Source organism: Lissotriton helveticus, chromosome 8 (assembly GCF_964261635.1).
Source record: "Lissotriton helveticus chromosome 8, aLisHel1.1, whole genome shotgun sequence".
NCBI classification, from domain to species: Eukaryota; Metazoa; Chordata; class Amphibia; order Caudata; family Salamandridae; genus Lissotriton; species Lissotriton helveticus.
The window spans coordinates 33,343,723-33,357,748 of record NC_136069.1 but is presented as its reverse complement, the minus strand read 5'-3'; the positions used below and the strand labels follow the sequence as shown (position 1 = coordinate 33,357,748).

Genomic DNA, 14,026 nt, shown 5'->3' with positions numbered 1-14,026 from the left:
TCAATGACTTGGACAGAATGGGCACCAGTGATAACATAGGTCTCCCTCGTTGGCTTTTTGTAGCTGTGTTCGCATGCCTTTAATCTCCCACCTTCAATTGGTCAGCAAGGTGGTCACGCCAAGTACCCTCTCTGACCTCAGCACGCACCAGTCACATTGGGGCAGCAGTGGTCCAGGCCCACATGCCAGTCCAGGCAACAGATTTACTGCTCTCCAGAATCAGCAGACGACACACTGTTTCGGTATGCTGTTGTTTGATTTTTTTTAGCATGTTAGCTGTAGGATGGAGGTGAATTTTAGACTTGGTCCGCAGGTGTTTAGTGCAGAGTGGCCACCGGTGGCAGCAGTTCTCTGGCACCACCCTCTGCACAAACGTAACCCCTTGTGCTTTCGTTAAAGCTAAATAAATTGGCCAATAACTAATCCACAACATGACAAATCATTCAATGCAAAGCTGCTGAATACAGTCTGCTACTTATTAACTTTGCTGATGGATGACGGAGTTAAGATTTCCCTACTCAAAATACATTTTCCCTTCCAACATACACACCATATTACATTATGTGCATCAACATACATACTGTTTTAATTATTTACATAAAAAGGACTTTTTAACATTTAGCATTAGCTTCAAAGGCCATTTTTCAGAAACAAAATCACCATGTAATATTTGCTGTAAAGCATAGCCTTCTTAATCAAATAAATACAATGAAACAAAAAGTAAGTATTTGTACATTATATTGGGCTTCCACAGAGTCGCCTTCCACACAAAGTCTAGCTCTACAGTGTGGCAGAGTTAGCAAGAGCTCAATACTCGACCCTCATTTGACACGTAGAAATCAATATCAACTACAGGAGACTGTATAAAGTCAGCATGGAAGTACATGGGGTGCATGATGCACACTTCCATATTTAGTTTTGCATTTTTCAAAGAAAAAAGAGTTGAAATTGAATTGAAATTGAGTGCTTGGCAAGTGGTATACATTATCTACATCTTTCCATAACATATTCTGCTTTTCTTAGAAGAAGTTTCATTTACTTCCTCATTCCCATGTGGGTTTGTTACAGTTCAATCTGTTGAACCAGGAAGCACACACTGCTTCTCCTGGAGTTTATTAGAAACAAAAGAAATGCATTTATGTCCCCGAGAACATTCTTGTGACAGAGTGTGCCCTACAGTCAGAGTACCATGAAAGTTAAAATTGCTGTTTAATAAGACAAAATGTATTAACATAAAATCATTTTAACAGTATTGCCCAATAAAGCTCAAAGACGACAAAATGTCATCTGTGCACAAGAGAAAACATTTCTAATCTATATTGTTGTTTACAGATGTGACAAGATTACTAACTGTTAAATATTTTTTTTATTTAAAAAATGCATTCAGAATCATTATTTTTTATTAAATATACTTAGTGGGACACCATGAGGATGGTCAGATGAGTCAATGGCAAGGAGATGCTGCTCGAAAGGTCATTCTTTTATTTGTGCATTGTAGGTATTATAATAATGTTTCATTTTCAATACAAACTGACAGACTGTATAAAATGATTGTTAAAAGAAAGTCTAAGACTTGACAAGTTCTTGCCAAATGGTGACATCTGATCACCCTACACATCCTTATTCTTAAAAAAAAGAAAAATATACATAAAAGAGATAGGTGTATCCTATCCTCAACACATTGTACTCTTCTATTTACAATCATACAGAATTCCCAGATCCGAGCAATGAAATTACATCACACTATAATAGAAGACAAACACATAGCAGGTTATCGTGTAATATGCTCTTATACTGACCCCATGGGGTTCTGGAGGCATTTCATGGTTTCCTATGAAATATGGGTTTCATTAGCAAGTGGACAGCATCAAACCAGCAAGTGGACAGCCTCAAACCAGCCTGCAAAGCTTTACTATTGCATTTTGTTGATGTAATATTCCAATGATAAAAACTCATACCTGGCTGTTCTCATTTTAATGAATGAATCAGGAGAACAGCATTAACAATCTCACCCTTAACCAGACATCACTTACAGTTTTAAGTAAACATTCCCATTTGAAAAACAATACATTTAACCCAACTGCCACAAAATAATCCTGTAAAATAAAAAATACAAACTGGCTCACTTTTATGACATGACCCTACATCGCCATCCAAAGGATCTGGTGATATTTACAAACCACAGTCTTTGGTCTTGTGGTTTATGATATGATCAGAACACCATGATGGAAATGTAGGACCATACAACATGGTTACCTATTATAATCCTACAAAAATAACAAAGGTTATACACTGAAATATACTTGTAACGTAATGTTTACATAATTCATTAAGGCCTCCGCCATCCCCATGTACATGAATGGAATAGAAAAAATGTGCCCCATGGTCAACAATGTCAAAGGTTACCAATACATTGAGTAACAAGATCAAAGAGCTATCTCTCCTTACAGCATGTAAAAGACACCTTCCACAGCGGAGGGTAGTTTCAACATATTGAGTTTTTCCAAAGCTAGAAAGCGCAATATTGAACCTCACCTGACATCGGAAAGGTCTAGACATAGTTTCTCCAAAAACCTTATAACTCTGAATGCTGAAAAGTAAATGAAACCTCCCACATTTACTGTAGCCAAAATTATGTTCTTAGATGTATTGCTGACAGCGACTTATAATTTAATGAAAGACTGAAACACACCCTATCCGATGCTTCTGTAAGAGATTTCTGTGTGTAAACTTGCCGATGCATATATAGATGGAAAAAACATGGAAGCTCTTCCCACACCCAATGTTATTTACACTTTGTGTGCTCACTAATTGACCACTAGGCATAATAAATCATGCAAGTTCTTCCCTCACTAACTACATCTGTGGGTTTGCAGGAGGCGTCTTATATTTTATGAATAACTGAGATATCCTACAAATGTTATATTGTTTTTCATGTTTGTGATTGCTGGTGGCGTTTTAGGTATGTTGAGCTAGCAAAGCCCATTCCACCTCCAAAGCATTTGTATGGGTATTCTTCTGGATGTCTTCACAGATAGATGGTTAGGACGTATGCTTGAGTAAAGCTCTTTCCACATCCACTGCGTGTGTTTTTTCAATTTCTATGTTAGCTGCTGACTCTTAAGATGTATGGATTTACTAAAGCTCTTCCAACATTCACTGTATTTCTATGCTTTTTCTTCTGTATGCCATCACAGCTGGATGGTTAGGTCTGAGGCGTGTGTAAATCTCTTTCCATGTCCTCTGCATTTGTATGTTTATTTCCCCTGCATGTTAGATGGTGGCTCTTTGGATACATGGATTTACAAAATTCTTTCCACATTCACAATCACTGCAAGTGCATGGTTTCTCTGCTACATACCTTTGCAGATGTATGGTCAGGATTGATGCTCAAGTGAAGAAATTTCCAGATTTACTCCGTGTGTGTGGTTTTTCCTGTATGCATGCGCTGATGGACCTTCATGGTTGGTAAACGCGTAAAGCTCATTCCACATTCCTTGCATGTGTATGGTTTTTCCTTTGTGTGTGTTCACTGGTGGATCTTTAGATGTGAGGATCTACTAAAGCTCTTTTCACATTCACTGCAAGTGTAAGGCTTTTCTCCTGTGTGTATTCGCTGGTGGATCTTTAAAGCTTTTGCTTCAGTAAAGCTCTTTCCACATTCGCTGCAAGTGTAAGGTTTTTCTCCTGTATGCCGTCGCAGATGAATATTTAGGTCTGATGTTGTATTAAAGCTCTTTCCACATTCACTGCATGTGTATGGTTTTTCCCCTGTATGCCGTCGGAGATGGACTGCTAGGTTTGTTGCCCCAGTGAAGCCCTTTCCACATTCACTGCATGTGTATGGTTTTTCTCCAGTGTGTGTTAGTTGGTGGGTCTTTAGATGTGTAGATCTACTAAAGCTCTTTCCACATTCACTGCAAATGTGAGGTTTTTCCCCTGTGTGCATTCGCTGGTGTCTCCTTACATTTGATGCGTAAGTAAAACTCTTTCCACATTCACTGCACCTGTATGGTTTTTCCCCGGTGTGTGTTAGCTGGTGGCTCTTTAGATTTGGCGATGTACGAAAGCTCTTTCCACATTCACTGCAAGTGTAAGGTTTTTCTCCTGTGTGTATTCGCTTGTGGATCTTTAAAGCTTTTGCTTCAGTAAAGCACTTTCCACAGTCGCTGCATGTGTATGGTTTTTCCCCGGTGTGTGTTGGCTGGTGGCTCTTTAGATTTGCAGATGTACGAAAGCTCTTTCCACATTCACTGCAAGTGTATGGTTTTTCTCCTGTATGCAATCGCACATGGTCTGCTAAGAGTGATGTTACAGTAAACCTCTTTCCACATTCACTGCATGGGTATGGTTTTTCTCCTGTGTGTGTTTTCTGGTGGTTTTTTAGAATCGTAAAGCTACTAAAGCGCCTTCCGCATTCGCAGCAAGTGTATGGTTTTTCTCCTGTATGCCTTTGCAGATGGATTGTTAGGTGTGATGCTTCAGTAAAGCTCTTTCCACATTCACTGCATGTGTATGGTTTTTCTCCTGTATGCCTTAGCAGATGGATTGCTAGGTGTGATGCGCAAGTAAAGCTCTTTCCACATTCACTGCATGTGTGTAGTTTTTCCCTTGTGTGTGTGAGGTGGTGCCTCTTTAGAGTTGAGGATGTACTAAAGCTCTTTCCACATTCTTGGCAAGTGTATGGTTTTTCTCCTGTGTGCCATCGCAGATGGAGGGTTAGCTCTGATGCACAAGTAAACCCCTTACCACATTCACTGCATGTGTGTGGTTTTTCCCCTGTGTGTGTTGGTTGATGGATCTTTAGGTCTGCTGTGTGACTAAAGCTCTTTCCATTTTCACTGCATGGGTATGGTTTTTCTCCTGTGTGTGTTAGCTGGTGATGTTTTAGCTTGGTAGAGCTACAAAAGCTCTTTCCACATTCACTGCATGTGTATGGTTTTTCCCCTGTATGCCATCGGAGATGGACTGCTAGGTTTGTTGCCCCAGTGAAGCCCTTTCCACATTCACTGCATGTGTATGGTTTTTCTCCATTGTGTGTTAGTTGGTGGGTCTTTAGATGTGTAGATCTACTAAAGCTCTTTCCACATTCACTGCAAATGTGAGGTTTTTCCCCTGTGTGCATTCGCTGGTGTCTCCTTACATTTGATGCGTAAGTAAAACTCTTTCCACATTCACTGCATCTGTATGGTTTTTCCCCGGTGTGTGTTAGCTGGTGGCTCTTTAGATTTGGCGATGTACGAAAGCTCTTTCCACATTCACTGCAAGTGTAAGGTTTTTCTCCTGTGTGTATTCGCTTGTGGATCTTTAAAGCTTTTGCTTCAGTAAAGCACTTTCCACAGTCGCTGCATCTGTATGGTTTTTCCCCGGTGTGTGTTCGCTGGTGGCTCTTTAGGTTTGCAGATGTACGAAAGCTCTTTCCACATTCACTGCAAGTGTATGGTTTTTCTCCTGTATGCAATCGCACATGGTCTGCTAAGAGTGATGTTACAGTAAACCTCTTTCCACATTCACTGCATGGGTATGGTTTTTCTCCTGTGTGTGTTTTCTGGTGGTTTTTTAGAATCGTAAAGCTACTAAAGTGCCTTCCGCATTCGCAGCAAGTGTATGGTTTTTCTCCTGTATGCCTTAGCAGATGGATTGCTAGGCGTGATGCGCAAGTAAAGCTCTTTCCACATTCACTGCATGTGTGTAGTTTTTCCCCTGTGTGTGTGAGGTGGTGTCTCATTAGATGAGAGGAATTGCTAAAGCTCTTTCCACATTCTTGGCAAGTGTATGGCTTTTCTCCTGTGTGCCATCGCAGATGGATGGTTAGCTCTGATGCACAAGTAAACCCCTTACCACATTCACTACATGTGTATGGTTTTTCCCTTGTGTGTGTTGGTTGATGGATCTTTAGGTTTGTTGTGTGACTAAAGCTCTTTCCATTTTCACTGCCTGTGTCTGTGTTTTCTGCTTTATGTGTGCAATATTTGCTCCACAGAGTTGATGACTCATTAAAGGTCATCTTACATTCATTACACTAAAATAAGTTTTCTGTTGAGTTGTTACTGGTGTCAGTGTAGGAATGATGAATGACAAAAAATTCTCATAAACATAGAACCTTTATGTTGTTTCTTCTCTTTCTTAATGAACTCTTAGTTGTGAATTGCTGATGAACACTATTGCCACATTAACTGTGCCCTCATGGGTTTTTCCCTGTGCGTAGAGTAGCACTGAGGAGAATCTGGAGCTTGACTTCCTTTGTATGTATTTTACTTTGGGGTTAGAGTTCAAGTATTGGCTATATTTTGGCATAAATCATATTAATGTGTTTGCTGACTGACCATTGTGGTTCCTTAACCACTTACTATATTTGAATAGTCACTAGATATGTGTAGTATTTGCAGTCTGTCTGTTCTTAATAATAATGTTGAATAGTTACTGGATTTCTTGCACGACTGATAACATATGCATGTTCTTCCTATAAGGAGCTGTGTCTTCAACCTGTGTTAAGAACTTTCGAGTAGAACTGCAAACTCACAGCTTATCTAAATAGTCTATTTCCTGCACAGTATTCATAAAATACACACATGCAGAAAAAAAAACATTACCAAGTCTTTATGTTCTAGAATAATGTACGGATTGTAGGGGCAGCCAAACAGTGTTTATGATGTACTAACATCACAGCCTTTATATTATCATGTTAGGGAGGCTAGCATTGTTGTAACTACCTGATAATTATCTAAGATAAAGGGTGGTATCTAGCATATTTTAATAATGATTGTATTCTGCCAGTTTAATTTTTGTGATTTTAATTTAATTCATTCTTTAGAGTCCAGCAGCACGGATGTCCTCAGCCTCTTGAAGCAGCCGGATTGCACTTGATATTCTTGCAGGATTTGTCTGTTTGTGTACGAGAGTCTCTGTCTCCTACTAAGTTGTTCTATTTCGAATTACTGTTTGGCATCATTTCTGGTTCTTCTTGAGTTGCAGATAGCTTTCCAGAATTGTCATATTTTCTTCATTACTCTTCGTCTTATTATGTGTTCAGGAATCTCCTATTGGAGGGATACAAGAATACTTGTAATATCGAAATCTATAAGCAGCAAAGTGTACACTATGTCTCAGATGAAATGTCAAAAAATTAACATGAATAAATTCCAGCCACTGGTTATTACTCTAGATAGAAATCTAGTCTATCTTTTTAGCTCACTGTGCCACTATAGACAATAATCATTCTTATGGAAATCAGCTTTGATCCTGCTCCAAAATGAACAGCCCAGTATGTACCAGAGTTCACCTGGATCTGAATAGTAACATAAGCAACCATGCATAATAGAAATGACAGAGTTGGCTTGGGTCAGTGAGTTCTGGCTTAAGTCCTATGGTACAGCAAGACTGTCAATTAATACATTTCACCTCATCATGTTCAGAGCTTAAAAAATAGTGTCACAATGAAAATCAATGATCAGGCTCAGCAAGTGGCTTAAAAGCTGCTGCTCAATGGAGAGTTGCTGGAAAAACTCACATGAAGCGCACAGGAAATGCCCCTAAACGGAATCAGCACCTGGGAAGATAAAACAAAATGCTGTCTAAGGTGATGTATGCATACGAAATGTTGCCTTCCTGAAACACAACAGAGCTCAATTATGTACTTGTCAGTCTTTCTATAGAGTACACTTGTATACAATCAGTGTAACTGATTGTAGACCTATTACACTTTGTAAGTATGTATTAGGCTGTAACCGATGACTCGTCGGGTTCGTAGATCACCCACTTCCTACTTTGTTTCCTGATTGTATTTAAAAAGAAATCTGTCAGTGCACCAGAAATTGAGAGGTTAGAGATCACCAAAGAAAACTCAGAATACCTACAGAATGTCTCGTACCAAGCACCTTCTAACTGGTGCATTCAGTGCAACTAAAATTATCACCTAGAAAATCTATTGCTTTCTACGGACTTCTCCTAACTCAACCTACAAGTCTAAGTAATGCTACTCATAAAACAGCAATACCAGAGGGGATGATGCACGGAGTGTTGAACATTGCAAGGACTCACCACCAGTCAACTGATCTGGGTTTAATCCATCATCATTCTTTAGCTCACTCCGCCACCCCTGTTCAGACATGGCCATATGCAAATCAGTCTGACCCTGTGCCTCATGGGAACAGTCCAGTCGAACTGCCAAGCCATGTCTTCCCTGGACTGGAAACAAGCATCCTGGGACCGGTTTCTGGCTAATCAGCCGTCATCAGCCAGGCTAGCTTGAACCCAGTGGTACAGTGAGCATGCCCTGGCCTGGCAGTTCAGGCTGGACTGTTCCCATTGGGTGCAGGGTCAAGACTGATTTGCATATGGCTGAGCCCAGGCCTGGCAGTTCGGGCTGGACTGTTCCCATTGGGCACATGGTCAAGACTGATTTGCATATGGTTGGGTCCAAACTGGAATGGAAGGGTGAGCAAAAAAACGATATCCTGGCCTGGCAGTTCGGGCTGGACTGTTCCCATTAGGCGCAGGGTCAAGACTGATTTGTATATGGCTGGGTCCAAACTGGAATGGCATGGTGAGCAAAAAATGTATGGATTTAGGTCCACACCTCTGTACTGGGGTGAATGTATGACATTGCTCTGCATTCTGTCCATCAATTGTTCTTTTTGCACTCATAAAACAGCAGCAGCTAGTGAGAGAAGGTATGAATCCAAGAAACAACTAACCACAATGACACCACAGACACTGATCACCATACAAGACCAAAGGGCAGCATACTACATTTGAATAGTAACCTGCAGACTCAGCAGCACTGACATAACTATCTCCAATCACAAACCAAACATATCCTAAAATGCAGGGGCTGATATGAGGTTCAAGATGCAACCCTCCAAGACGTGCTGTGAGATAAATCGCAACAGCTCAGATGGCAACAGGCAGTGATTTACAGACACAAAACCTTTGGGCCAGAAGCATAAAAAGCAAAGGTAAAACTAGCAGTACTGCAATGAGCATCGAGTGGCAGACACTGTTTTAAGGTTAGGATACAAGATCCCTCAACTGGGAAACAATGCAATGGCACATTCATTATACTGTGCATTAAAAGGAAGTTTAATTGCTTGATGTCACACTGTACAAAACCCTCAAAACCGTTCATACCCATCATATGCTAGTCTTTAGATTCAAAGGTATGGCAACCAGGCCAGAGGTCAGGCGCACAGCAATGGTAAAAGAGTATATCAAATGTGATTCGTGTATAAAGCGAACTCCAAGGAAGAAAGGGATAGGTTACCATGCAATCCCCAAAAACTCAGAAAACATTCTTGAGTCATACAAATTAAAGGAGATATCTCCCTGAGCTCTGCAACTGAAAATAACACAGCATTATTTTGCCAAAGAAGTATAAGGAAAAGTTCAACTCAAGTGCAGGAGTAATGTCTTTCTTGTAACAGAACAAATCCGTAATAGGACGAAATCCACAGTTCCAATTATAAGGTATTCCAAAGTCTTTAATGGTTTATTCTTCAAGCAAATCCTTTAGTTGCCATACAGCCACAGCCAACACGTGTTTCGTCTGATGCTAATCTTTGCATCATTTGACTTCATCAGGGCTGCAACCCAAAATACAAGTATTATATACAACCACCAGTAAACAAACTGGTAACTTGATTATCCATCACCAAATTCACCGAGAGGGAATGTGGTATAACGTAAGATCAGATAGAGAGGCTACCGAAAAATCAGTATAAAATGAGAAATCCACCCAAGTGGAAATTAAATTTGAAAGATATAAATTGACCCAAACGTGCCCAAAACAACACAGTATAAGAAAAGATGGTGTTACTTGAATCATTATCTAGACAATTAGTCTTTGTATTCCAATTTTGAGACAAGTAAGAAGTTACCTAGAATAGAAGTATGCTATCCTGATCAGTCTAAGTGATAAATAAAAGTGAAGTACAATTAAACCATGGCACAGTCAAAAAATCACTAATTCAAGTCCAACTCATCATGAACAAATATAATTCGTTTAAGTACCCTTAGGAAATTTCAACAATCTTATTTCACCTTCCATCAGCTATGACTGTAATCTGCATTGTTCACAGTTTACTAAAGACACGTATATCTCCTCACCTCACTTCTTGCCCGTTAAGTCTTCTCTATGTGTAACATCTGAGGCATCCACCACGTAGATATTACATCCACAGATAGGATACACGAGTACATGTACCTGTGAAAGTAACATAAGTACGAGTCAGTAACGGTTTCACCAAATAAACCGTCCCTCTCAATATTGCACCTAGCAAACCCGGATTTTTTTTGTTGCATATAGGTGATATTGGCACTATTTATGGAAACTTCTCCGGCTTTGGGATAATCTGGGAGAATTCCCTAATAGTTCTGATGGGCGGCTGGAAAGCCGAGGCCCCCCCATGCCATTAAATGTTGCCACCCAGAGCTTTAAATACCTGGGTCTGTGGATCTCAAACAAAGATGATACCCACTATGAGGATAACCTGATCCCACTGATTAGTAAGCTAGACAAAGATGTAAAACACTGGAGGGCACTACCACTGTTGGATTCACCTTTATACTGAAGAATAGCACATGTGCCTTGCCCAACACTTTCTTCCTTGCAATAAATAGGCTTCTGAGATCCCTATTCTGGCTAGATAGCCCGCCACGAATAGCACTCCAAACAAACCAACGGTCTACCTATGATGGGGTATAGCACTATCTAACATATGCAAATACTAGGCTTGGCTGAAGTGGCACAGATCAGTGTTGTCAACAAATGGGATACGTACCGCTAGAGTATCCCGCCTTCATACTGGATTGTCTGGCTGGGCATGAGGGGCTATCTGCATGCACTGCACAGTGGAGAACGCTTAGCTGAGGCCCCCATGCAACATTGCAACTACGCGGCATAGATAACCAAGTGAAATGAAACGGGAGAAGAGATTGACTTCAAAGACCCCACTGTGGCTGGGCACAAGACTGGGCTGGGTGACTACATTACCAGGGTTAACAAAATGAGGCAACATCAGCCTCTCCACCTTGGAAGATGTGTGGATGCAAATGGTAATGTACCTTTTGCACATCTACGGATCCAGTATGACAGGGCACCCACACAGGTATTTAAAAAGGGACAACTGAGCCACACACTGAAAGCACAGATACCATCTGGGGAGGAAACTAGAGGGAATTACTGCTGGAGAGGAGGTTGCTGAACTTCCACAAGACCACAAAGGCAATGTCCCATAGATATACTTTACTGACTGACATGCAAACGGAGCGCGATTGATTGAGGTCCCGTTGGCAAACTGATGTGTGGGAACTAGTGTGCAGTAGAGATTCAGGCACATTTTTAGCTGATTCAGCTGCAAATACAACAAAGAAGCTTTTACAGTAAGTCATTTTTACACAAAATATGGAGGGCCAGTGTCAACACATGCCTGCGCACCTACATCCAGGAGGGTACATTCATACATACCATATGGGCTTGCTCCAAGCTACGCCCTTTCAGGGAGGGAGTTACTGAGAGGCTGGAAAGCACCACAGGTGCACCCGCTGACAGACAGGCAGCCCTAGGCTTGCTGGGGATATGGCAGAACTCGGATGTCTCCTCTTATAAAAACAATTGCTGGTTAACTTGGACTTCCTGCTGGCAAAAAGGGAGATTGCATGGCTATGGGGGAACCCAACTAACCCGCAGGTGCGGAACTGGGAAAGGGAAGTGAACATATACTGTGCCAAGGAAAAGCTGGTATACAAGTGAAAGGGTGTTGAGATGAAATCTGAGAACATTTGGGGAGATTGGGAGGGAACATTTGGGGTGATTGGGATACCGGACTGCATGGGTGACCAGCTGGGCCCAGAGTAGAGACAGGGACAGAGCCGTGCTAATGGAGATTATGGACCGCTAAGATGGTGCTCAACCCCTTCGCCCCCAGTCTTATTGCGATACAGATTCTCCATTCTGAACAGAGTGGAACTATTCATTCCCCACTTGGGTTAGGGAATTGTGACCGTGCAAATATCTGTGCAATTATTTAATTGTTTGACTGTTATGTTACGTTTGTTTTGAAATGCAAATAAAATACATTTAAAACAAAAACAATGGCTGTATCAGTCAGTGCTAATGATGGATGACGCTTCTAAATCTAGTGGCAAAGGATGGCCTTGGTACTGGGGTGGGGACTGAGAGCACCTTCTTTCTCAGGACGTCCAGTTTACCTGTGTTGTGTATGCAAGAACTGGCCTGAAACACTAAATGATGTAGTCTGTGTATGTATATTTGTTCCTTTTACAGCAGGGGTGCAAATAATGGGTGTTGTCGCTTTTCAAATCAATTGACAAGCAGAGACATTGGAGCTACAGCCCTGATCCGTAAATATCTTGCGGTGTCCATGGCACAGTCTTTAAAAGGGGATTAACAGCACTGAAAAGTATTTTTATGTTTTAGAATTACCTGATCGCTGTAGTACCGGCTGTGTCCTTTTGCAAAACAATGCTCACATTGTAAGCTCTTGCACAAGTCTCGGGCTAGGAGGAATTTGAGGAGGTCTTCGGATGCCAGTGCATTTTATAAACACATGTTTTAAGTATCGTAGGAATTTGGTGACTTGGAGCTCATTCTATGAGTAAACTATGGGGAGGGAGTATTCCTCTTGAATTACAACTTGTGAAACAAAAGGTAAACATTGACCACATTACCCTAGGTGCATTAATCCAAGTATCTATACATACGATTGTAAACCGTGAACAATGTTTTCTACACAGATCTCTGCATGACAAGTATGGTCACCATAGATGCAAGTGTGAAATTCTAACTTTATAAATAAGAAAGTAAACACTTTAGACCTCTTTAAGAATGGCTTGTAATAGTGTAAACACCAGACCTCTAGGAGAGTCTATGACCATAATGATGAAGGTAGCCACAAATGTGCACATACTACTTGACAATACAAAGGAAAACCAGGAGCCAGCACTGAATGTTACAATGCCAGCATTAAAGGTGTGCTCAATATAGCACCCAGACTGTGTAGAGGAGTCAGAGCTGCAGCTAAAAGACACCCGAGACAGCCACAGAGAAAAAGTCCCCAGGCAGTGCCTCAAAAATAGAGGAAAAAAATCTGCTGAAGCTACAGACGGCCATGAGAGAACAAGGTGGAACAATGACTATGAATACGTTGAACAGGAAGAGTGAGATGCAGAACTCAAGAAATAGTTAGTAAACAAGTAAGTAACTTACCAGTAATAGTATGTATCTGGATTCTAGAACAGTAATGTATACATGACATATAGAAATCACTGGATAGTGAAGGACCATGTGAACCTGGAATACGAAAAGTAAGTATATTTCAACCTTATCCAATGCACATTTAGTGGCATTTAAATCAATGATAATGAGGCGGGTAGATATAGCAGGTTGATGTTTGTTTTAGCAGCAAAGACATGTGCAATGGGGGATGAAGCCGCTCGCACGACTATGGAAGTTCTACACCCTTTGCAAAGCTTTCATACCTCTCCTACTCATGACAGAAAAATGTTCCATTTCTCATTAAAAGTGAAACTGTAAGTAAGCAGATACAATCGTAAAAAGGGGCTCTGTACTCTTCAGACTGTGCTAGCAACAACCACAAAATTGTGCCTAAGGTCAGGGAGTGACCACTGTGATGGTTGTGAAATTATTAACTTCAGACAAATGAATCATGGCTCTATAATGGATGGGTGCTGATTATCAGGAAAAGTTGATACAAAACCTATTGTTCAAGCTCCACCCCTTTACAATTATGGAAGCTGTGAGAGTCGTTCACAGTGTGAAAGAGATGGCTGAACCTGCTGAATGTTTTAAGAAGATTGGACAGGTATGACTGCGCTTTAAAGGAGTATGGAGCCCATCAGAGAAAGTGGCAAGCATGTACAAGTCGGACAATGAGGACATTTGTTTCATAATGAAACATAATTTGAGTAGGAAGTATTATTGAAGATCAATTATCTTTATAAAGGTCTAAAAATGTAGCCTCTGGTATTTTATAAAGTAGTAAATGAA

At 40.8% G+C, this 14,026-nt stretch overlaps 1 protein-coding gene across 2 annotated transcripts; it reads right to left on the bottom strand.

Annotated features, from left to right (window-relative positions):
- Positions 1–1,352: 1,352 nt before the first annotated feature.
- Positions 1,353–13,316, bottom strand: LOC144772282 (uncharacterized). 2 transcript variants are annotated; one of them, XM_078656513.1, is made up of 4 exons: positions 13,226–13,308; positions 10,105–10,201; positions 7,511–7,549; positions 1,353–7,040 (listed from the first exon to the last, which is right to left on the bottom strand). In XM_078656513.1, exon 4 carries the CDS (start codon positions 6,005–6,007, stop codon positions 3,530–3,532), a length of 2,478 nt encoding a protein of 825 aa, XP_078512639.1. In that variant the 5' UTR covers positions 6,008–7,040; positions 7,511–7,549; positions 10,105–10,201; positions 13,226–13,308; the 3' UTR covers positions 1,353–3,529. The 2 variants fall into 2 exon arrangements, with proteins under 2 accessions (XP_078512639.1, XP_078512640.1); XM_078656514.1 differs by lacking the exon at positions 10,105–10,201 and having other exon boundaries at positions 13,226–13,316.
- Between the last annotated feature and the right edge of the window lie 710 nt (positions 13,317–14,026).